Source organism: Sciurus carolinensis, chromosome 12 (genome assembly GCF_902686445.1).
Source record: "Sciurus carolinensis chromosome 12, mSciCar1.2, whole genome shotgun sequence".
NCBI lineage: Eukaryota > Metazoa > Chordata > Mammalia > Rodentia > Sciuridae > Sciurus > Sciurus carolinensis.
Window position 1 is genome coordinate 20,198,689 of NC_062224.1, and position 26,818 is coordinate 20,225,506.

Below are 26,818 nucleotides of genomic sequence, written 5' to 3' on the forward strand. Positions count from 1 at the left end.
CACACACACACACACACACATATATATGCACACACACATATATTCTGTTGGTTTTGTTTCTTGGGAGAACTCTAAAAGTAACATTTTCCTTTTTTTTTTTTTTTTTTTTTTTTTTTTGCTAACAATTCTTTGGGTTGTTCTCTCAAAACTAAAATGGAGTGGTTTACTCCTTATCAGACAAGGTAACACATGATTATTTTATTAGGTGCTATAGTTGTAGCAACTTCTAGGGGTCTAAGGACCAGAATGTTTTTATGCTTTTAATTTCCCCCCTCACTAATTATTCTCTTTTTCCTTTTTGAGAGCCAGAAAATTAAAATCAAATAGTCAAAAGAAACCACAGGGCTGGGGATGCTTGCCTAGTATATGCAAGGCTGGGTTTGATCCCCACCACTGCAAAAATAAACACGTAAGTAGAAGCAAGAACAAAAAAGTATAAATGAAAACAAAAGCAAACACATATATAAAGAAATTTTTTGTTTGTTTGTTTTTTTGGTACTGGGAATTGAATTCAGGGGTGCTCTGCCACTAAGCTACATCCTCAGTCCTTTTTCTAAAAAATATTTTTTATTTTATTTTGAGGCAGGGTCTCGCTAAGTTGTTTACAGCCTCTCTAAGTTGTTGAGGCTGGCTTTCAACTTGGGATCCTCCTGTCTCAGCTTCCCCAGTCACTGGGATCTCAGGTGTGCACTACCACACCTGGTCCTAAGAAGATCTTAAGTTTATACTTTAGGTTCCTGACAAAAAGAAAGACTACAATTAAAAACAAACGAACAAAAACAAAACAAAAATCAGCAAATCCCTGGAGAAGGGGAAGAATCTGATTTCCAGAGTTACTACATTATTAGGTTAAAATATCCAATTTTCAGCAACAACAACAACAAAATCACGAGGCATAGAAAGACACGTGAAATTATATCCTGCTCAAAGGGAAAAAGTAAACCAACAGAAACCAGCCCTGAGATGATGAACTTGCTACACAAAGACTTTAAAACAACTATCTTAAAAATGGTCAGCAAATTAAAGGAATACATAGAAAACATTAGGAAATGAGGTATGAATGAAATGGAAATAAATATTAAAAAAATTATACCTAAAAAGAAATTAAAAAGAAACTCTGGAAGTGAAAGTTAATAACTTAAGGGACAAACTTACTAGAGTGATTTAAAAGCAGATTTGACCAAGCAAAAGAAAAGAATCAGTGAATCTGAAGACAAGACAATTGATATTATCAATTGTGCAGAACAGAAGGAAAAAAGGTTGAAGAAAAGTGAAGGGATCTATGGGACACCATCAAGTGGACAGACGCACACAATGTGGGAGCCCCAAAAGGAGAAAAGAGAGAGAAAGGAGAAAGAGAGATCATTCAAAGAAATAATGGTCAAAATTTTCCCAAATTTGATGAAAAACATTAATATTCAAGAACTTAATGAACCCCAAGTAAAATGAATTCCAAGATATCTACACCAAGACACATTGAAATCAAACTTCCAAAAGACAAAGATGAAGAGAATCTTGAAAATAGAAAGAGGCTAGTGACTTGTCAGACACAGGATAAATAAGATCACTAGCATATTTCTCATCAGAAACTATGAAGGCAATGGTCTGAAATTTTTGAAAAATCTGTCAACCAGGAAACCAATATCCAGCAAAACTATTCTTCAAAAGTCAGGATGAAATTAAGACAATCCCAGATTAATAAACACTGAAGAAATGTTACCGCTAGAGTTGTCTTGAAGAAAATGCTAGAAAGAGTCCTGTTGCTTGAAAGGAAGGGTCATTAGACAGTATCTAGAAGCTATAAGAAGAAATAATTTAGTAAAGATAAATAAAATGAAAATTATAAAAATGACTCTTGCTTTAATTTGGTTTACAATTTAAATTTTTTGTTTTCTACATGATTAAAGAGATGAATGCACATGCACATTTAAAGAATCTACTATTAAAGCTAGTATTGGTATAATTCGGTTTGTAACTGTAATATATAGCTTTTCTATATAGCTTAAGAGATTAATGTATATAGAGTAACTATTAGTTTATGCTTTTGGACACATAATGTATAAAAATGTAATTCTATAATATCAATAATTAAAAGGCTATGTAAAGAGATGTATGGACACAGAGTTTTGGTATGTTATTGAAGTTAAACTGGTATAAATTCAAATTAGAGTATTACAACAATAAGGTGTTAAGTGGCATCCCAAGGTAACCACAAATAAAAGGAAATGAGAAAGGAATTTAAGTGCTTTATAACAAGACAAAATCAATTGAACAGAAAAGGAGAGGGCAATGTAAGAAACAAGGGACAAATGCAGCTAGCTGTAACACACACAGGAAGCAGAGCCAAATGCCACAGTCAGTCTTCCTTATCAATAACTACTTTAAATGCCCATGAATTAAATTATCTAATTAAAAGACAAAACCTGGCACAATGGGTTTAAAAAATCTGTTCCACCTCTATGCTATCTACAAGAGGTTCACTTCAGATTTAAGGACATGAATAAATTGAAAGTGAAAGGAAAGGAAAAAAATATTCCAAGGAAAGAAGGACCAAATAAAGAAGTCATTATACTGATATCAAATAATAGACTAACTTTTTTAAAAAAGTTACAAGGGACCAGAGAAACATTATGTATTAATAAAAAGGTTCAGTATAGAAAAGATAACATAAAACTTTACGCTCCTAATAACAGAACATCAAAGTATCTTAAGAAAAAACTGATAAAATTGAAAAGAGAAGTAGACAATTCTAAAAGAGTGTTGAAGAATTTAAAACCCTACTTTCAATAATGGATAGAACAACCAGACACAAAATAAGTGAGGAAACAGAGGACTTGAAAACTACAATAAATGAAATAGATCTAACAGACATAAACACATTACCCAATAACAGAATACACATGCTTCTCAAGTGCACATGAGACACTTCCAGAATCAGCTACATGGTTGGTCACAAATAAGTCCCAATCAATTTACGAACATAGATATAGCAGGGTGCCGTAGCACACACCTATAATCCCAGTACTTGGGAGGATAAGTTTGACTCCAGCCTCAGCAGCTTAGCAAGATTCTGTCTCAAAATAAAATAAACAAATAAATAGAAACATAAAACAGGCTGAGGATGCAGCTTAGTGGTAGAGTGTCCCTAGGTTCAATTCCCAGTACCACATGCACACACACACACACAGAAGACAGACACATTATCTTCTCTGTCCATAACAGAATGAAGTTACAAATCAATTTATAGAAGGAAAACTGGAAAATTCAGAAATTTGTGGAAATTAAAGAATACATTCTTAAACAACTCGTGGACCAAGAAAAAATCAAAAGAGAAATAAAAAAAATCTTGATCCAAATGAAAATGAAAATAACATACCAAAACTCATGGAATGCAGCACAAGCAGGAGTAATAGAGAAATTTAGAGTTATAAACACACATTTAAAAAAAAAAGACTTTCAAATCAACAAACTGACTTTATAACTTAAGGAACTAGAAAAAGAACAAACTAAACCCAAAGTTAGCAAAAGGAGACAATAAAGATGAAAGCAGATATAAATGAAATAGAGAACAGAAAAATAGAAGAAAAAAAATTAATTGAACCAAGAGTTGGTTCTTCAAAATTATGAACAAAATTGACAAACCTTTTGCACACTAAGGAAAAAAAGAGAAGATTCAAATTGTTAAGGTCAAAATTAAAATGGAGACATCACTATTGATGCTACACAAATAAAAAGGATTACATGAGAGTACTATGAACAACTGAATGACAACAAATTGGATACTCTAGATGAAATATACATATTAAAGAAACACACAATCTACCAAGACTGAATCATGAAGAAGTAGAAAATCTGATAATAATTAATAAGGAGATTAAATCAGAAAACAAAATCTCCCAACAAAGAATTTCAGGACTGATGTGTTTTTTTTTTAAAGAATTAACATTTAAACATTTACTAGAAGAAAAAAATTTCCTAACTTGTTCCATAAGACCAGCATTGTCCTTATACCAAAGCCAGAAAAAGTTACGACCAAAAAATAATTCTATGTACCATTATCCCATAGGAACATGGATAATAAAATCCTCAACAAAATACCAGGAAATCAAATTCAAATATATCTTAAAAGGATTATATACCATAACCAAATGAAATTTATTCCTGGAATGCAAAGATAGGTTCAATATATGAAAATCAATCAACATAATACACCATATTAACAAAATTAAGAGGAAATAAACTACACAATCATCTTAACTGATACAGAAAAAACACTTGACAAAATCCAAAATGTTTCATGATTACACACACACACACACACACACACACACACACACACACATGCATCAATGAACTAGGGATAAAAGGAAACAACCACAATACAATAAAATCCGTATTTGAAAAATTCACAGTAAGCATCCTACCATTCTATTCAATGATACAAGATTGAAAGCTTTTCTTTCAAGATCAGGAACAGGAAGGAATTCCTGCCTCTCCCACTTCTATTTAACAGGTACTAGAAGTTCTGGTCAGAGAAATTAGGCAAGAAAAAGAAATAAATGATATCCAAATTGGAGGGAAGAAGTAACATTATCTCTGTTCACAAACAATATGATATTTTTTATGAAAAGAACTCATATACTGAATATTACAAATCATTGCTGAAAGAAATGGATAAACACTCTGTAAATTAGAAGACTTAATATTGTTAATATATCAATATTACCCAAAGGAAATCAAATGTAATCGCTATCAAAAATTCCAATAACATTTCTTTGCAGAAACAGAAAAACTACCCTAAAGTTTGCATGAAGTTCAAAGAAACTTAAAAAGTCTCAAAATTCTTAAAAAACATAAAGTTGGAGGATTCATACTTCCTCATTTCAAAACTTATTTCAAAGCTGCAGTAATCCAAACAGTCTGGTATTGGCACAAAGAAGGACATATATACCAATGGGATAGAAGAAAGAGTAAAGAAATAAACAATTGCATTTATGGTCAGATAATTTTTTTGATAAGGGTACCAAGACTATTTAATGGGGAGAGTGCAGTCTTTCCAAGAAACGGTGCTGGGAAAACTGGATACCCACATGCAAAAGAACGAAATTGAACCTTTACTTAACACCATATACCAAAATGAACTCAAAACGGGTCAAAGGTTGAAATACAGGAGCTAACTCTACAAGCCCCGTTGAAGAAAGCATAGGAGAAAAGCTTCTTGACATTGGATTTTAGAGCAATTTCTTAGATATGACACTGAAAACAGAGGTAATAAAGGAAAAAGTAGAGAAAGTGAACTTCATGAAATTCAAAAGATTTTGGCCATCAAATTACACTATTGACAAAGTGAAATTAACAGAGTAAAAGGCAACCCACAAAATGAGAGAGCATATTCCAAATCATATATCTGATAAGGAATTAATATTCAGAATATACAGAGAACTCCTAAAACTCAAAGACAACAGAACGAACAACCTGATTTTAAAATGATGGTAAGACTTGGAAAGATATTTTGCCAAAGAAAATATACAAATGGCCAATAATCAGAGGAAGAGACATTCAACATTACTAATCATTACAGAAATACACACCGAAACCTCAGACCATTAGCATAGCTACTACAAAAAGCAGAAACTAGAATTAAGGAGAATAAGAATAAAATAGAACACTTGTACACTGCTCGTGGGAATGTAAATGATACAGCAATCATGGAAAACAGTTATCACAGTTCTTCAAAATATAAAAATAGAATTACCATATGATATAGCAATACCCAAAATAACTGAGTGAAAGGACTCAATGAGACATTATTTGTACACTCTCATTTTTAAAAGTATTATTGATAATAGCCAAAATATTTATGCAACCTAAGTTTTCCATCCACAAATTAATGGATGGACAGAAGGAGTCATTTAGATATGAGAGAATATCATTCAGCCTTAAAAAGGAAGTAATATTTGACACATACTATATTTGCCACACTACATGGATAAATCTCGAGGACATTATTCTAAGTGAAATAAACCAGTCAGATGATGAATAATACACAATTCCACCTTATGAGGTACTTCGAGTAGTAAAATTCTTAGAAGCAAAATACAATGGTGGTTTTCAGGGTTTGGAAGAAGGAGAAAATGGGGAGTTATTGTTAAATGGGCACAGAGTTTCAGTTTTGCAACGTAAATAGAGTTCCATGGATAGATGGTAGCCATGGTAACACAATAATATGAATGTCCTTAATAACACTCAGTTGTACACTTAAAACGGTTATGATAGTGCATTTTATGCTTTAAGCACACACACACACACACACACACAATAAAAAATGTGTTATTTTTTAAAAGGCAGAAACATTATAATATTCTACAGCTGACCCAGGAGTAAAAAGGCCTAAGACCTCCCATCAAATATACAACTCTCTTCTTAAATGTTTTTAAAAGATTTAAAGTACGTAAATAATCATCTTTGATACATATACAATTCTATGTCTGATAATCTTACTTAAATAGTATTTAATAAACATATGCAACACTCCACTGTTAATATATTTCAGAATCGATGTACATCTCCAGTAAAAATAATAGTAATATTAAAATATTAATATTAAAAAAATAGTAATATTAAAATGTACCTTTCAACACATCATTTTCTCTCCCTAAGTTTTTGTTTTCCCACTGTTAATTCAGAAGATAGGAATAAACCAGTGATCCTTCATTGCTTATGGTTCAAAAACTACTTAGTGAATCTCATGCAGGCTATGCACTTGCTCACTAGGAAACTCATATTCACACATTTTTACATATAAGGTGGATGAAAAATCTCCTGATGGTCCTGTACTTAATACACCAAATGACATTCAAAGTTCTCCCCAGCTTTAACACTCGGTTAGTCTATAAGATGACTCCAGGTGGCTGTCTCGTTCCAACTCCTTTCCTGGCAATGCCCTGTGAGTTCCCTAAAAACCCATCCCTTATCCAGTCTACCTGGCTCTAGATCTACCTCTTTCTTTAGGATGTAGTTCAGGTGAGGGATGTAACTTAGTGGGAGAACACAAGCTCACTCACAAGGCCTGGGTTCATGCCTATAATGGAGAAAGTGTGGTGCTTTCTCTAAAGACGTTGAAATCTCACTGCTTGCTGCTTTCTCCTCAGCTTTAGACACATGAATCCAGAGTCCAGAGCTATCTGCACCATTCAGTTCCTTTCTTTTCTTTCTTTCTTGTTTTATAATTAATTAATGAATTAATTTGCAGTGCTAGGGGAAAACCCCAGGGCCTTGCACATACTAGGCCAGGGCTCTACCATCTAAGGCCCAGGGCTTATCAGGGCTCTCCCCAGTCCTGCACCACTCAATTCTGCAGAATTAGGTACCTGTCCTGAACCTCAGTTACGCAGAGCCGAGTACATACTGTACTTTTATTCATGTGCACTCTCACAACTGGTATCTCGTCTCATTTTTTCATCACTTTCTATCCCATTCACCTCTCCTATTGTCCTCTCTCCTGCATCACTCCCCATAAGAATCTTTCATTCACTTGAAAGCTCTTCAGGTTTTAAAATTTTAGAGTTGCATATTAATGTCATTTGCAGTTCTAGTTCAAAACACTTATTTTACAGTGAGAAAGACTGAGAGGCAAAGAAGTGATTCTCAAAAATATAGGGAAGTCCTCTTGGATTCATTCAGTTATCTCATCATAGCAAAGGACACTTGGTACCTCTTACTAAAATCTCTACTGCTATGTTGAAGTATTTTGTTTCTGTATTACATAAATCCCTAAATACATTTTTTTATCTGTTTTTAACTAAAACCACAACTCTTTCAAAATGTCTGAAATTCACTCTTAACTTCATATATATCACAGAATTTTTTTACATAACTTAGTTATGTAATTTAATTTTAGCAACTGAAATCTAAACTTTTAGTTCCCTGATAAGTGGATGATGATACATAATGGGGGTGGGAGGTGGGGGTAAGAGAAGAATGGAGGAACTTTAGATTATGTAGAGGGAAATGAGAAGCGGGGAGGGGATGGGGATATGAAAGATGGTAGACTGAGGCCGACATCATTATTCTATGTACATGTATGATTACACGAATGGTATAAATCTACATCATGCACAACCATAGAAACGAATTGATATACCCCATTTGTGTACAATGAATCAATATGCAGTCTGTAAAAATCTAAAAAAATCTAAAATTTTAAGTATCAGAGCACAGGGTAACATGTATCAATAAGAAAAAAGATATTCTCTGGAATATTTAGAAAATATTTGTCTCACCCTTTCAACAACTCTCTTGGGAAAAACAAACAAACTTTCTTCATTCACAGTCTCTTGCAGAATGAGAGGGCCCAGGCAGCCTTGCTGGGACCCCCTCTGACCATAACAAATGAATGCAAAGTGGCTATCTGATCCAGCTTGGAACACGAGACCTTGTTCTCCTACTCCAAATTCCTTTTGATTTGAGGGGTTTAAAATCCAGGCCGGTTACTGTTGGCACTGGACCCATAAGGTCAAACAGACCGGGGAAGTTGAGGTACTGTCTTTTGAGTAGATTTGGGCAATTTGCTAACTCCAGAGGGTTGTCTGAGCACACTCATAAAGAAGTAGGGAGGAGAGACTGTTTCCCCAGGAAGAGAGCAAGAGGCAGAGGGAGCAGGCTTGGCTCTTGCCTTCTACTTTCCTGACCCTGATAGTCACCTTAATCCTGTTGTCATCTATGAGAATGCCTTTTGTATTCTTGCCGTTTTTTGAACTAGTGTGGATTTCTGGTCCTTATGACTAAAAGAACCTCAACTAAATTATAATTCCCAATGGCTTAACTCAACTTTGAAACATGTTCAGTTTGAAACACTTGAGCCCTGGGTTCAGTAGAATCAGAACACTGTAGGAGAGAGTCTACTTATTTATGGTTTAGCTTTATATAACAAATAATTCTAAAGGTCTTTCCTTTCAAATAAGGTAGAGGTCACCTCCCCAAAGTTCAATAATACATCTTACCCAAATTATTGAATTTTTATATACGTAGAAAAATTCCAAAGTTTTGTTAATTATTAAAAATGGCTTTCCATTTTTTTGCAATATATGATTCCATTCTATAAGGCACTGGCTTTCAGAGTCTCAAGATTCATAACATACAATTACTATATATGTGTGTACACATATGCACATATAACATATATACATATATATGCTAAATATATAAATATATAACATATATATGCTAAATCTCTAATTCTACTACATAGGATTTTTTTTTTTAAATTTCGACATAATTTCGACCTTAGAGAAAGTTGGCAAAAGAAATACAAAGTATGTTTTTTCTGAACTATTTGGGAATATGTGATCCATATGCTGTTCTTTCACCCCAGGATACTTTAGTTTGAATTGTTACAAACAAGGACATTCCCCCAAACAACCATCAAAATCAGCAAGTTTAAAACTGATATATTTCTATCATCTAATCTTCAGATCTCTTTTAAATTTTGTTAACTGTACCAAATATGTTCTTTAAGAAAAAAAAAATCAATCCAGGATGAGCTGTTGCTTTTAGTTGTCATGACTCTAATCTCTTTAAATCTGGAGTAGTTCTTCAGTCTCTCCTTGAATTTCATGACCTTGACATTTTTTAAGATTTCAGGCCAGTTACTTAAAGAATTTTTCCCCATTTGGATTTGGCGGATATCCTCTCATGACTTTATTTTTGGTAGAAATGTCACAGATGGGATGCTGAGGTCTTTTTATTTGCATTCTATCAGGTGGTGCGATTTTTATTTGTCTCATGACTGGTTATGTTCATTTGGGTCAATCATTTAAAGGTTGTCTGCAGTCTTCTCCCCTATGAAGTTTACCTTTTGTAATTAATAAATATCTTCTGGAGAGTCATTTGGAAATTATGAGACTAATCCTAAACTTAACCCAGTAATGCTAGCATCTATTGAAATTTTTGTATGACTTATTCCTACGATGGTTGCTAAATGATTTTTAAATTATCATTTTTTCTCCTTCTGTATTTATTAGTTGCCATTCTCCTGTAAGGAACAGTTTTTGCTTCTCTTTTTTTATTCATGTATGTGCGTGTGTGCACATGCCTGCATGGATTAATGGGTTTCTATTTTCTTCAATGAATTGGCATCATTACCATCATTTATTATCATTATTTTGAGGCTCCAATTGTCCTATATCTGGTCAGTGAGAATTGCTTCAAGTTGCCATCTATGTCCCTTTGAAGTGTCTCCATCGTTCTTTGAGTACTTTTTTTTTTTAACTTTCTGGATACCTGTTAGTTCCAGGCTACATTATACAATCCTAAAATCAGCCTTTTGCCAAGAATCTTTAATTCCTCGTGTTGAAAACTGTATTTAAAAGTAAACAGGTAAGGCTTGATGTGCTCTCTCGGGGTGTCAAATCTCCCAACACCTCTTAATAGTGACAGCTACTTAAACTGTCTACACAGATCCATCACATCTACATTTTATACTTTTGTTTGTATATACTGAAAATCATGAGCCCACATTGTATCTTCAATTCCAACCCAACACCATTGGGTTCATTTCTTTCCCTTTTTCATATTTATAATTCTTTCCTCTTAAGAATTAACATTTTAAGAATTTAAGTAAAAACCCCTGCTCTCAGTGTGCTAGAGTATTTCCTGATGAAGTCCCTAATTTTATACCTTCGCCTCCATCCCTGTGCATATGCCCCCCTCAGTTTGCTCTGGCTCTCACAACCCAACTGGGGTCATTGTCATCACTCCACATAAATGTCCTTCTCTTCCCACCTGCAGACCCAACACTCCATCCCAAGCCACCACGACCAATGCCCTCCCAGCACGGACACCTTCCTCGCTCCATTGGTTTCCAAACTGTGTGCTGAGCTGTACCCACTATTCCCAGACTTGCTTGTCCCACCTAATGACTTTTTCCCTGAATTATTAAGCAAGGAAGGAAGAAATGAAGGGTACTTCCTAGTTTTGAAGTTCAGGTGTACCTGCTTCCCTTGATGCTGAAAAGTGGGTTATTAATGAATAAATCACAACTTCTCTTTGACCTACATGATGCATTGGGGATTTGGTCTAAAATGGGGCATGTGGGTAATAAGAGATTTAAAGCCATAAAATATTCTGTCATAAGAACGATGTCTAAGTAAATCACAAAAAGTACATTCTGTACTTCTGTATTGAAATGTTAACTATCCTATTAGAAATGAAGTTCCCCAGAGAGAAATCTATAGAAATGAGAACTGAGGACTGCCCTTTAAATTTAGCCTCTCTTTCATCTTCTATTCAAGATAAGGACTGCTTTTTCAGACATTAGTTGACTTGCCTAAAGGGGTTTATCTCCTGGGAAGTCATATTATTTATGGACTGATCAGATATATCAGTGACTGCTAATGCATCTCATTAATAATGTTTACAAACTCACTTGCTTTTTTGCTCTCCAAGGTGTCTGGTTGTTTTCTGTAAAAGTGTATTCCACTAACAATAAATAAATAAATAAAAGGTTTTCTTAAAGGTTGTATTCATGGCTACTATTAGCAAACTGAATCTTATTTTCAGTGTAATTAATCTGCTTGATATTTAAAGTAATGCTGAATTTATTTTAGCATAGAGCAAATTATTTGCTTGTTTTTTTTTTTTTTTTTTTAACATAGAGACACCTGGAACTAACATTTGTATTAGCTGACAAGTCTTTATCAGGTAACTACTTACATGTACAGTACTTAGTAGGAAGTTGGGTGGGATTACTATTTCAAGGCAATGATAATAGCTCAGATTTCCGGGATTATTGTGTTTCGGTCATTAAGCCTAGGAGTTTACCTCTAGCATCCTATTTACTCTGCAGCACCAACCTTATGAAGTAGTAAATACCCTTTTCCACACTGATAGATGGACAGATTGATGTGCCTGGAGATTTTAAAGGGACTTTCCCAAGGTCACACAATTGTATGGAAAACCCTCCTGTCATTCTTTCATTCATTTGGCAGTACTTATCAAGCACTTTTCATTCGTCAGTACCACCACGGGTTCTAGAAACAAAGTGACCCTGCCATTGTGAAGTTTAAAGCTTAGCAGAACAACAGTCCTATAAAACATACAGTTACAATAAAGTCTGGCAACGGGTTGGTGAAATGAAGCCCAGGTGTTGGTCAGGCACACGGAAGTTAGTGGTGTGCAAGGATTGGGGAGATTTCTATGCAGAGAAAGCATCATACCTATAACTGGTCAAAAATTCAATATCTACTCTTGATACACAGAGGAATGTCCATCTCTTCATTTTGCCTATAATTATTATGGCCCCTCATAACTGTCTGGAAGGGAAGTAAAGCTGAGTCAGATCCAATTAATCTGAAAGCCCTTTTCGATAGAGTTGTTTGTGTTGGGTAAGTGTTTGCTCCATCTTTCAGAGGGCACCCTCCTCCTTTAAGACCTTGTGGCAGGAAGAAGAGGAAGGGTGGGTCTCTAGTCTCTGGGGCCCTGTGCTTTTGTCTGTCCTGCTGGCTCCCATACTGGCATTTGCAGCCAGCGAGCTTGTGGACTGTTCTTCTCATACAGACAGACTTCCTGCAGTTCCTCCTGGCAGATTAAGGCTCAGGGTGGCTCTCGCAGAGCTGAGAACACTCTGAGGTCAGGCTATGCCTCACATTCAGACCTGGCCCAGGCAATCTGCTCTGTGCCTCACACAACCACCTGACCCCCTGAGAAACCCCTTTAGACACTCTCCAGCCAGATTATCAGTCCCTTTGAGGTTTCTGGAAACTAAGGGTAAAGATTTGGGAAACTAACCTTGAGTCTTTCCTCTACCTAATCATTCTGCTGCTCCCTAGTAACAATGACATGGTTCACCCCACTCTGTACTGCAGCTCACCACGAAGTGGCCTCCTCTACAGGTGAATGGGAGTGGCAGTGTGAGGCTTAGGAGCTTCTTTCTGCCCATCACTTCCACTTGTTGAAAGCTCACGCTGCTCTCCTGCCACGTTGTTTCATCTTTCCACGATGACCCTAGAATTGCAAAGGGTTTCTCTCTTATCATCCTTTTACAGGAAAGCCTACAGTATAACCCTGGAAATTCTCCTTTCATATGCTAAAGCAATTTGGACAGGCCTTCAGGAGACAGCCTGGGCCTTATGACAAATTCCTGTTTTTGAAGGTCAAAAGCTGAATATTATTACCTCAGTCATTTTCCTGCATTCCTTCTGCAATAATAAATCTTCCCCTAGAAATGTTGCATCAAGCACGGTGGGGTGAAGATCCTGCTCTTGGATAGGTGAAAAAGAAACGCCTATTAATAAATTTTGAAGTACTTCCTCAGTAATACGTATAAGAGCCCTAACTGAGAAGGAATGTGGCACACTTAAGGTACTGAAAGAGACCAACGTGGCTAATAGGTAACAGGAAGAGAAGTTCCTGAGGAGCAACAAAAGATAAAAGAAGGCATTAATCATTAAGAGCTTATTCTGAAGACATTCAAATGGCCAACAAATTTATGAAAAAATATTCAACGGTATGAGCCATCAGAGAAATGCAACTTAAAACTGCAGTTAGATATCATCCCACCCCAGTTACGATTTTTTTTTTTCAAAAAGTCAAAAATTAACAAATACTGGTGAAGATATGGAGAAAAGGGAACGCTCACACACTGTGGGTGGGAGGATAAATTACGAGAGCCATTGTGGAAAATCAGTATGAGGTTCCCTGAAAAATTAACAAAAAAACAAAACTACCATATGATACAATAATCCCACCATTGGGTATATCATCCAAAAGGGAGATAAAGGTGTGCTGAAGAAATGTGTTTATTGAAGTATTATTTGTAAGGAGCAAGGCTGCAGCCATTTCTCCCCTAATTCTGCCCACTCCCCACACACCATTTTTTAATTTAGATTGTTAACTTTCTTGTTAGTCATTGGTCCGCCCGTGGGCTTTCACGATTGAAGGGTAATTTCCCTGCTATTTGCTCTTTTCTTTCTTTCATTCTCATTCTCTCTCACTCTCTCTTTTCATCCTTAAGAGCAGATACTCTGCTTGTCTGCTAATAAAATTTCTTGTGTGAGTTCCCACGTCCGGAGTGGTTTCTGGGTGCTTTCATTATTCACAATAACCGAGATGCAGGAATCAACCTAGGTGCCCATCAATGGATGAGTGGATAAAGAAAATGTGGTATATCTACCATTTACATAGTATATGGAATACTATACGAAAATGATATTCTATCATTTGCAGCAAGATGGGTGGCATTTGAGGTCATTATGTTAAGTGAAATAACTCAGACACAGAAAGAGAAAAATCCAATGTTCTCTCTCATAGTTAATCAGAACATTTAATAATGATTACTGGAGGCTAAGAAGAGAAGGCAGGAATAGGATATAGAGAGGCTGAATATCGATTACCAAACACAGGTAGAAATAAGTTCTGGTATTCTATTTAGTACATTGTAGGGACTATAATCTGTTGTATTTTTTACAAATAATTAGGAGAGGAGATCGAAGGTTCAAACACAAAGTAATAATAAGGAGATGGAAACGTCAATCCCCTTGATTCAATCAGTATGTGTTGTATGTATGTATTGAAATGCTACACAGTTCCACATCAGTGTGTACAGTTCCTATCATGTGCTAATCAAAAAAAATTTTAAATGCTCAAGGAGAAGGAAATGTTAACTGTTTGACTTGGTCATTACGCACTGTACATTTAATTAAAACTGTACCCCAAAATTTTTACAATTAAAACGCAATGTTTTTTAAATTAATAAAAAAATTACAAGGCTTATTTTATGTCACTAGAGGAAGCCATTGAATGAAACAGTGAAAAAAAAAAAAAAAGTGGGAGAACCAGATATGTTTGTGGAAAGCTTCCCCCTTGTTGCAGTGTGGATAATGGACTGGAGGGAAGGAAGCAAGACTAGATGTGAGGATTTCAGAAAAGTCGATTGCAGGGGCCTGGCAAGAGGTGACAGCTAGGATTAAGCACAGCAGGGAGACCTAACAGAGAGACAAGTTTTGTGACTAGCTGTATATGTGGGTGGGGGAGGTGAGGACAAGCAGAGATTTAAAGATGGGTGCAAGTTCTGGTTTAAGCTTTGAGTAGATGCAGGTGACTTTTTCTCAGACAGGCAACTCTCTACCTATAACAGATTTCTTGGGATGGATGAGGTGGTAGAGTTTCATTTTGGAAATTCAGAATATGAGGGGCCTGAAAGTCATCTAAGATCTTCAGTATCCCATATGAGCTCATGATCTGTTTTATGACATGAGAAATTAAAGTAAAATTTATTCCCAAACTCTTTACTGCCAGTAGTCACCTTCTCTGAAAATTTGATTTGCACATAAAATGAGGACATTGATTATTAGATTTTGCAGTTTGTGGTTTGCCACATCGTGTTCCTTCTACCCTCAAAAAGTTTCCCAATACACACACATCTACCATCCTCAGGTTTTAATTCAGATGATAACCCATTAATCATTTTTAAGGGGAACTGAACTTATGTCCTTATACTATGAAGAACAGAAATATAAATAGTATTGCTTTATATGGAATGTTGGGATGAGACACCAGACATGCATTTAAGGGGGCAAATGGCCCTCTCTTCTAATTATTGCTGAAAAGAAATCAACAAACCAAACAATCTAAAACCAATGCCCTTGTTTTGTTAACTATTCAACGAATGATGATTTTATTAAAATGTATTATGAAAGGTCGCCCTATTTATTATCTAGGCTTATGTTTTAATCTAATTTATTTTATAGGCTATCCCAGGAAGCTAATTTCTCAAAGATATTAGTTTACCAAAATTTTCTTTAGTGATTGGAAAAGTTGTTTATTTATACTTGTTTGAACAATTCTTATAATCTAGTCTCTATCATTATAAAACAAGGGAATTATGAGATTTTAAGTTAACTATTATAGTCTCAATTCAAATCTGTCTTAAAGTAGAGCCAAAATTATACTCTGAGGAGAATAATGGCCATGCCTATGCGTCAGGGAAGAGTGTTTTGTTGTTGCTGTTTTAAAATTTCAAATAGAAGTCCTTATTAATACCCCAACCCAGACGGATTGTTCAAGCATATGACTCTCAACTCAACTAGCAACACAGATTGGCTCTGCCCCAGTTATAAATCAGGTGTTCATTGTCAAAGTTAACACTGTCCACTAATTGGCAATAGTTCAGGTCAGAAAAACAATGCACAATCTGACCTGTGTTTGAAGGACATGCTATCATTCAGTCTTTTCTACCTGCTCTGAAATTCTTTCCTGGGCTGAGGCAAAATACTAAAGTACTGGATTCTTGGATATTAAAACAATTTGAAATTAATCTAAAACTAATTCAATTCCCTGGGTTTCAGTTTCTAAAATACAAAATGAAGGGAGGTTTGTTCATTCAATTTATATTCAATGAACTGCTATATCCAAAGCACTAGGTTTACAAAGCAGATTAATAAGACATGGTCCTGCTTCTTAAAGACTCTGTCCATCCATATTTCTGTTTTTCCTTATACATAAGAACCAGATAGATAATTATTTGATGTGTAAATTTATGAATAGACAAATATACAGGGTATAGAAGCACAGGATGGGACACCTCACCCAGTCAGAGTGCGGAGGATGGGAAGAAGAGGAAAGCCTGCAGGACAATGAGATGTCCTGGAATGTACTGCCACCCACTCTCAGGGGATTCTTGTATTGCAGGGATCAAACAAGAGGAAGTATGGGAAAGAACCTTCATAGCTGAAAAGCAGCTGCCCAGATGAAAGGTACATGAATCAGTTATGGTGCCTTTGGCTGTAACACAGAAACCCCAAATTGGCTTAGTAAATATGGACATTCATCATCATTCCCAGAGAAAGGGAAAGGCTCCAAAGGTGATTGACTTAGTGACCTGATTATGTCATCAAGGATCCCCATTCTTCCCTCTCTCAGCTCTGCCATTCTCAGAACGGAGCACTTTTTAAGGTCACAAGGACACCAAACCAGTTTCAGTCATTATGGAAGAAAACACAGGGTCTCAGGGAAGCCACAGACCATCTTCCCCTGTGTCTCCTTCTTAAGAAGAAGAAATATCCCCAGAGGACCCTTAATAATATCCCCTTACATCTCAAAAATCCTGGGTTTGGACATGTGCCCATTTATAAGGCAAGCAATAATACAGGCAGGAGATTACCATTATAGGCTTAGAGTAATCATGTGGGACACAATGTGTTTTGTAGGATAAACTATACATATTGCTACATTAGTGTTACATGGGGCTAAGCTGGAAATTTCTCACTTGTCTGATTATTTATGTACATCTTACCCCAAAGAGCTACTGATATTTCCCCAATTCCGACACATAGAAAAAGCAAGATGGGAGTGAGAGGTTTTCTACAAAGAACCAGCCACAAGTCCCCGAACCAACGGAGAGCTTCGATCCGCAAGCAACCTCTGGGATCAGGGCAGGGCAGCCAGAGACCTCTTCAGGCGGCTCTGCCCACTCCAGCCGCAGGCTCTCTTCACGGGGCGATCCAAGATGGCGGCCTAGAGGGTGACTGCACCCTCAGTCGCTCCAGAACCCAGGAGTTAAGAAGGGGAGGCATTGAAAGACTCGGACTGAAATAGAGCCACAGGTGAGTCTGCCCACTGGGTAAAGCTCGGCCCAGGTGGCAGGCCCAGATAGAGGTGGCTTATCGGAGCCGGGCAGGGCAGTTGGAGTCTTCCCAAGGTAGCCTTCCACACTCCGGCAGTGGGCTCCTCCCACACGGCCAGCTGCACGGTGCAGGCCCCCAGTGAGAGCCTTTCCGCACAGAGCCAGTTCCAAACCGTGGAACCAGTAAGGGGCTAGGGGCAGTTTTCTTCGGAGGCGCTGCTTTATCAAGTTCCTCCAAGACATCAGGCTACTGAAGGCTGGTAGGTAATACACTGGAAATCTACCGGGACACTATAAGCCAATATCGGAAAACTACAATATCTCAGGGTCCCACTGACAGCTGACCAATATGAGAAAACAAGGGAAGAAAATGTCCCAAACAAACCTAGATACTACATCAATAAAACCCAATGACAGCACAGCAGAAGAAATGTCAGAAAGGGAGTTCAGAATGTACGTAATTAAAACGATCAGGGAAGCTAATGAGGAGATGAAAGAGCAAATGCAAGCATTGAAGGAGGAGATGAAAGAGCAAATGCAGGCATTAAATGATCGCACCAATCAACAGTTAAAAGACCAAATACGGGAAGCAAGAGATCATTTCAATAAAGAGTTAGAGATACTGAAAAAAAACCAAACTGAAATCCTTGAAATGAAGGAAACAATAAACCAAGTTAAAAACTCCATAGAAAGCATAACCAATAGGATAGAACACCTGGAAGACAGAACCTCAGACATTGAAGACAAATTATTTAATCTTGAAAGCAAAATTGGCCAAACAGAAAAGATGGTAAGAAATCATGAACAGAATCTACAAGAATTATGGGATATCATGAAAAGGCCAAATTTAAGAATTATAGGGATTGAGGAAGGTTTAGAGAAACAAAACAAAGGAATGAACAATCTATTCAATGAAATAATATCATAAAATTTCCCAAATCTGAAGAATGAAATGGAAAACCAAGTACAAGAGGCTTATAGAACTCCAAACATACAAAATTACAACAGACCCACACCAAGGCACATTATTATGAAAATACCTAACATACAAAATAAAGACAGAATTTTAAAGGCCGCGAGAGAAAAGAATCAAATTACATTCAGAGGGAAACCAATAAGAATATCAGCAGATTTTTCAATCCAGACCCTAAAAGCTAGAAGGGCCTGGAACAACATATACCAAGCCCTGAAAGAAAACGGATGCCAACCAAGAATCTTATACCCAGCAAAACTTACCTTCAAATTTGACGATGAAATAAGATCCTTCCATGATAAACAAAAGCTAAAGGAATTTACAAAAAGAAAGCCAGCATTACAGAACATTCTCAGCAAAATACTCCATGAGGAAGAGATGAAAAACAACGATGCAAATCAGCAACAGGAGGCGCTAGCCTAAAGGAATAGCCAAATAAAGGAGAAACCAAATCATGTCAAAAACAAAAATGATTCAAATGACTGGGAATACAAATCATATCACAATAATAACCCTGAATGTTAATGGCCTGAATTCATCAATCAAAAGACACAGAGTGGCAGATTGGATTAAAAAGAAAAATCCAACAATATGCTGCCTGCAAGAGACTCATCTCATAGAAAGAGACACCCATAGACTAAAGGTGAAAGGATGGGGAAAAACATACCATGCACACGGACACAGCAAAAAAGCTCGAGTATCCAATCTCATTTCAGATAATGTGGACTTCAAGCCAAAACTAGTCAGAAGGGGTAAAGAAGGACATTACATGCTGCTTAAGGGAAGCATAAATCAGCAAGACATAACAATCATAAATATCTATGCCCCAAACATTGGCTCATCCACGTACGTCAAACAAATCCTTCTCAATTCCAGAAATCAAATAGACCACAACACAATAATACTAGGCGATTTTAACACACCTCTCTCACCACTGGATAGATCGTCCAAACAAAAATTGAATAAAGAAACTATAGATCTCAACAACACAATCAACAATTTAGACTTAACCGACATATATAGAATATACCATCCAACAAAGAACGAATACACTTTCTTCTCAGCAGCACATGGATCCTTCTCTAAAATAGACCATATTTTATGCCACAAAGCTACTGTTAGCAAATACAAGAAGATAGAGATACTACCTTGTACTCTATCAGATCATAATGGATTGAAATTAGAAATAAATGACAGAATAAAAAACAGAAACTTCTCCAATACCTGGAGATTAAATAATACACTATTATATGATGAATGGATAACAGAAGACATCAGGAGGGAAATAAAAAAATTCTTAGAAGTAAACGAGAACAAAGACACATCATATCAAAATCTCTGGGACACTATGAAAGCAGTACTTAGAGGAAGATTTATTTCATGGGGCGCATTCAAAAAAAGAAGTAGAAATCAACAAATAAACGACTTAACACTACAGCTCAAAGCCCTAGAAAAAGAAGAGCAGACCAATACCAAAAGTAGTAGAAGACAGGAAATAGTTAAAATCAGAGCCGAAATCAACGAAATTGAAACAAAAGAAACAATTGGAAAAATTAACAAAATAAATAGTTGGTTCTTTGAAAAAATAAATAAAATTGATAAACCCTTAGCCACACTAACAAAGAGAAAGAGGGAGAAAACTCAAATTACTAAAATTCGGAATGAACAAGGAAACATCACAACAGACACGAGTGAAATACAAAACATAATTAGAAGCTAATTTGAAAATCTATACTCCAACAAAACAGAAAACCTCGAAGACATCAACAAATTTCTAGAGACATATGAATTACCTAAACTGAACGAGGAGGACATACACAACTTAAATAAACCAATTTCAAGCAATGAAATAGAAGAGGTCATCAAAAGCCTACCAACAAAGAAAAGTCCAGGACCAGATGGGTTCTCAGCCGAGTTCTATAAAACCTTTAAAGAAGAGCTCATTCCAATACTCCTCAAAGTATTCCATGAAATAGAAGAGGAGGGAACCCTCCCAAACTCGTTCTATGAAGCCAATATCACCCTGATACCTAAACCAGACAGAGACACATCGAGGAAAGAAAATTTCAGACCAATATCCTTAATGAACATCGACGCAAAAATTCTCAACAAAATTTTAGCAAATCGCATACAAATATATATTAAAAAGATAGTGCACCACGATCAAGTGGGTTTTATCCCAGGGATGCAAGGTTGGTTCAACATTCGGAAATCAATAAATGTCATTCACCATATCAACAGACTTAAAGTTAAGAATCACATGATTATTTCAATAGATGCAGAAAAAGCATTCGATGAAATACAGCATCCCTTCATGCTCAAAACACTAGAAAAAATTGGGGTAGTGGGAACATTCCTTAACATTATAAAGGCCATCTACGCTAAGCCCATGGCTAATATCATTCTAAATGGTGAAAAACTGAAAGCGTTCCCCCTAAAAACTGGAACAAGGCAGGGATGCCCTCTTTCACCACTTCTATTCAACATCGTCCTTGAGACTCTAGCCAGAGCAATTAGACAGACCAAAGAAATTAAAGGGATATGAATTGGAAAAGAAGAACTCAAACTATCCCTGTTCGCTGATGACATGATTATATATTTAGAGGAACCTGGAAATTCCACCAAAAAACTTTTAGAACTCATAAGTGAATTCAGTAAAGTAGCAGGTTACAAGATCAATGCTCATAAATCCAATGCATTTTTATACATAGGTGATGAATCGTCAGAAAGAGAAATTAGGAAAACTACCCCATTCACAATAGCATCGAAAAAAATAAAATACTTGGAAATCAACCTCACAAAAGAGGTGAAAGACCTCTACAATGAGAACTACAGAACACTAAAGAAAGAAATTAAAGAAAACCTTAGAAGATGGAAAGATCTCCCATGTTCCTGGATAGGCAGAATTAATATTGTCAAAATGGCTATACTACCTAAAGTGCTATACAGATTCAATGCAATTCCAATTAAAATCCCAATGATGTACCTTGCAGAAATAGAGCAAGCAATTATGAAATTCATCTGGAAGAATAAAAAACCTAGAATAGCTAAAGAAATCCTCAGTAGCAAGAGCGAAGCAGAGGGTATTGCAATACCAGATCTTCAACTCTACTACAAAGCAATAGTAACAAAAACGGCATGGTATTGGTACCAAAATAGACAGGTAGATCAATGGTACAGAATAGAGGACATGGACACAAACCCAAATAATTACATTTTTCTCATACTAGACAAAGGGGCCAAAAATATGCAATGGAGAAAAGATAGCCTCTTCAACAAATGGAGCTGGGAAAACTGGAAAACCATATGCAATAGAATGAAATTAAACCCCTATCTCTCACCCTACACAAAACTCAACTCAAAATGGATCAAGGACCTCGGAATCAGACCAGAGACCCTGCATCTTATAGAAGAAAAAGTAGGTCCAAATCTTCAACTTGTTGGCTTAGGATCAGACTTCCTTAACAGGACTCCCATAGCACAAGAAATAAAAGCAAGAATCAACAACTGGGATAGATTCAAACTAAAAAGCTTTCTCTCAGCAAAGGAAACTATCAGCAATGTGAAGAGAGAGCCTACAGAGTGGGAGAATATCTTTGCCAACCATACCTCAGATAGAGTGCTAATTTCCAGAATCTATAAAGAACTCAAAAAACTCTACACCAAGAATACAAATAATCCAATCAACAAATGGGCTAAGGAAATGAACAGACACTTCACAGAAGAAGATGTACAAGTAATCAACAGATATATGAAAAAATGTTCAATATCCCTAGTAATAAGGGAAATGCAAATCAAAACTACCCTAAGATTTCATCTCACCCCAATTAGAATGGCGATTATCAAGAATACAAGCAACAGTAGGTGTTGGCGAGGATGTGGTGAAAAAGGAACACTCATACATTGCTGGTGGGGTTGCAAATTAGTGCAGCCACTCTGGAAAGCAGTGTGGAGATTCCTCAGAAAGCTTGGAATGGAAACACCATTTGACCCAGCTATCCCACTCCTTGGCCTATACCCAAAGGACTTAAAATCAGCATACGACAGAGATACAGCCACATCAATGTTCATTGCTGCTCAATTCACCATAGCCAGATTGTGGAACCAACCTAGATGCCCTTCAGTTGATGAGTGGATAAAGAAACTGTGGCATATATATACAATGGAATATTACTCTGCAATGAAGAATGATAAAATTATGGCATTTGTAGGCAAATGGATGAAATTGGAGAATATCATGCTAAGTGAGATAAGCCAATCTCAAAAAACTAAAGGACGAATGATCTCGCTGATAAGCGGATGAGGACATATAATGGGGGGTGGGAGGGGTTAGCATTAGGTTTAGGGTTAGGTTTAGGGTTAGGGATAAGGAGTGTGGTAAGAATGAAGGAAAGAAGGACTGTATAGAGGGAAAAGAGGGGTGGGAGGGGTGGGGGGGAAGGGAAAAAAAATAAACATCATTGCCCTGTCAACGTATGATTACACAAATGGTATGCCTTGACTCTATGTACAAATAGAGAAACAACCTGTATCCCATTTGTATACAATAAAAAAAAAAAAAAAAAGAAAAAGCAAGATGGTTGGGAAATGATCAAATCATATCATATAGTTCACAATGCAACCAGAATGCATGCATTTAAGTAAAACTTACCAAAATCTACCAGCTTAACTCCACCTTCAGTGGTCAACAGAATGTTATTTCCTTTTACATCACGGTGGATAGTTTTGTTGTTATGTAAATGCTGAAGTCCCTAGGAGGTGAGAAATAATAATGATTCTTGAGAAAAAAAAGCATCAAACCAAAATAACATTTTTCAGATAATAAATACATTTGGGCAAAATGAATAGAAAATATGAAAAAAATTAACATTCACTTTTCCACATTTCACCTTCAGTTAGTCAATTCAAAGGGCATCATTTCCACTTTGGATTACATAAAAATTCACAAAACCAGAGTATGCCCCTTAACTTTTACTAAATATTTGATTAGAAAATGTGTTTTCAACAGAGGAAAAAAGGTTATATACTGATTTAAGATAATGGCAAATGAAAACCTAACTATTAGGTTAGGTAAAAAATTCATCACTTTCAAGGTCTAAGAAACACAGGAGATCAGAATTCAAGATCCCGTTGCTACGAGAAAAGTAGATTTCTGATGGAAAATAGGAATTAGCTATGCAAAGCATTTCAGACTTTGCATACACTTTTGCATCAATAAATACTAATGTAGTGATATTTTTCTAAAAATAGGAACCACATTTTTTATTTAATTAGAACTGCTTCATAATTAATGCACAAAGAATTTAAATTGCCTTACCATTAGTGCTTCATGTAAAATATAGGCAATTATAGGCTCACTCATTCTTTCGCCCCTCTTCAGAAATCCTTTCACAAGATCAGTCACTGATCCACCATTGCACAGCTAAAAAAGAGTATTTAAAGATGCTATAAAAAGTTTTTCTAAAACATTTTTTTAAAAATTGTCCCAATCTTCTGTTTTAAATGATTACTCTCATTATTTTTATGGACTCACAAATGAAATGAGCATATAAACTTGTACTTGTGTACAACTGATTTTTAAAACACTATTTTCATATAAATTAATTTTTAGAAGAGAAGCTGAAGAAGCACTGGGCATGATTTTTAAAATTAATGGCAAGAATTCTGATTCCACAAATTATTCCCAGATTTAATGTTTCAGAGTTTAAAAGCAGTATTAATTTCCGATAGTTTAAGTAGTAGTGCAATAGACTCCACGGCCTCAACCCACAGCTAAATACTATTTTTTAGGTGCTCTAATTTAAAAAAAAAATGCATCATTTTGGTAAAATTCCACAGTGCATTGAAGCAATGATTAAAATAATATTTTAGAAAGCTATTTAAATATATTTCCTATATTATTTGGCATCCCCTAAATACCCAACCAACCACAAAAAGTAGAAAGAATCTAAATAGAAAACAAGAAGAAGAAACAAGATTGAGGAAATTTTCACATCTGGGGTCTACAAATGTAGATAACATTAAACCCCACAGGCAACTTTCAAAGAAGCTATACTACTTGCTGAACAGATTAACACTAATATTAGCAGTGAACAGGAGAGGGGAAGTAATTTGGCAAAAGGTCCCAAACCAAGAAAAGGTCCCAAGGATGTTTTGGTCCCACAGGTCCTTGATCCTCAATGTCTGATTCTTTAGCCTTTGTCTTTGACCTTGCTCCTCTGCTCAGGACTCCTGTGGGTGTCTCATGGCTTCCCATTCTCATCTACTAGACCTTTTTCAACTGCCTTTGGTGTCCACCAGTGCCTGGGAACTAAAAGAGCAATAATTTCCCTGATTCTCTTCTAATTCAAGTGCAGGCAGAGAAAGGAGGTGAGAGCAAGAATATTTTTAGCATCCTGGTTTGAAATAATTGAATACATTTTCTCAAAACCTTTTTCTGATATGGTAATTAAATTTTACTGGATGCCTCAAAACTTCTGGTACATTATGGATTAGATAGTAATAGCTAAGATGCACTGAGCACTTAACTTGATGCCAGGCACATTTCTAAGTCATTTACATGAATTATCTCTAAACCTCACCAACTCTCTGAAGCAGGTATTATCATCTTCATACTAAAGACAAAGAAATGGAAGTACATTCATAATTAGTGTCTTTCTACACTCAAAAATAACTTCTTTCAGTTAATACAGGAACATGTGCAGCCCAGCATCTCAAGATCTGTGTTTTGTTCTGTATCAGGAGGGAGAATACTGTTGTAACTGGATAAGTAAAAGAGCGTTGTTACCCTGGAAACAAAGTACAGGGTAAGACTGCTTCCACTGTGGGCCAGTGATACTGGTTCACAAAATTACAACTGAGTGAAAAAGAAATTGAGTCCTTTACAATTGCAAGACACTTATTTAAAAGGACTGATGTTTTAGAACTAGTTTAAAAATTCTTCAAAATCACTGAGGGAAGACTAAAATTTTGTTCCATTTCTCCAAAGCATAGCCTCTCTTTGATTGCACCTCTTCCAGTTGATTTTTGTGGAAGAAATATGAACGCTATCAGAAAAAAATGGAGTCACTTACGCCAACCCTACTGAATAAAATAAACAAATACACAAAGACTGGAGCTTATGAAGAAAGAATTCTTACACATGGATGCCGGATAGTAACTATCACAAAAAACTCTGTCAGGATCACAAGCTTGCACAGAGGTCACGCTATACAAAAAGAATTTCTACAAGGTTATCTATCAAGTGATGTCTATTCAATTGCAGACTGGCACCACTCTTGTTATTGATCATACTGCCAGGAATTATTGTTTCAAAATATTTGATGTAATCCTCCTCATTTTGTGTATTTAAAAAAAAAAACTTCCCCTTGCCTCACACTCTGTGAATATGCACATAGTTTACTAAGGCATGTGTATTCCCATTGCAACACTCTGCTATTCCAAAATAAAGATCAGTATTATTTGGGGGGAAAAAAATCTTTCCCTGATTGCTTTATTTAAGTTGACACTATTTCTTGGCTTAATTTGACTTAGCATAATGAATTTCAGATTCATCCATATAGTTGTGCATTTTTTTCTTAAATGCTGTTTTAATGCCGATTCTTTTTTTCCATGCTGGGTGTTGCATTGATTGGGCAAGCCACTGTTCATGTATTTACTCAATCAAAGATATCTGAATTGTTTCCAGTTTTTGGCAACTATGAGTAAAACTTCTGTGACTATTCATGTATAGATTTTTTTAAAAAAACTTTTTTTAGTTGTAGGTGGACACAATATCTTTATTTTTTTATGTGGTGCTGAGGATCAAAACTAGTGCCTCACATGGGCAAGGCAAGTGCTCTACCACTGAGCTGCAGCCCCAGATCCCATGTATAGGTTTTGATGTTAGTATGAAAGTTTCATTTCTCTTGGGTAAGTACCTGAGAGGGAACTGCTGAAGGTCATTTGTTTAATTGTCTCTACATTGCTGAACTATCAAACTGGTTGTACCATGCAGCATCCCCACAAGCAGTATACAAGATTTCTAGTGGCTCCACACTCACACCAGTAATTGATATTCGTGAGGTGGTTTCTTAAAGTCATTTTGAATGGTATTAGTATTTCTCTGTGATTTTAATATGGGCTTTCCTAATAACTAAGATGTTTACCATTTATTTGCTGTCATATATTTTCTTTGGAAAGCATTCAAATTTTTTGGTCATTTTTTTATTCATTATTTGCTTTCT

General features: G+C 36.0%; 1 protein-coding gene across 1 annotated transcript in view; it reads right to left on the minus strand.

Moving 5' to 3' along the window:
• Positions 1-26,818, minus strand: part of Myo3a (myosin IIIA) — a 240,776-nt gene that overhangs the window by 159,899 nt on the left and 54,059 nt on the right. The window contains exons 5-6 of the mRNA XM_047521156.1: positions 23,911-24,015; positions 23,245-23,344 (exon numbers count right to left, since the gene is read on the minus strand). Coding sequence (XP_047377112.1) covers positions 23,245-23,344; positions 23,911-24,015 — 205 coding nt within the window. The remainder of the gene's footprint in view (positions 1-23,244; positions 23,345-23,910; positions 24,016-26,818) is intronic.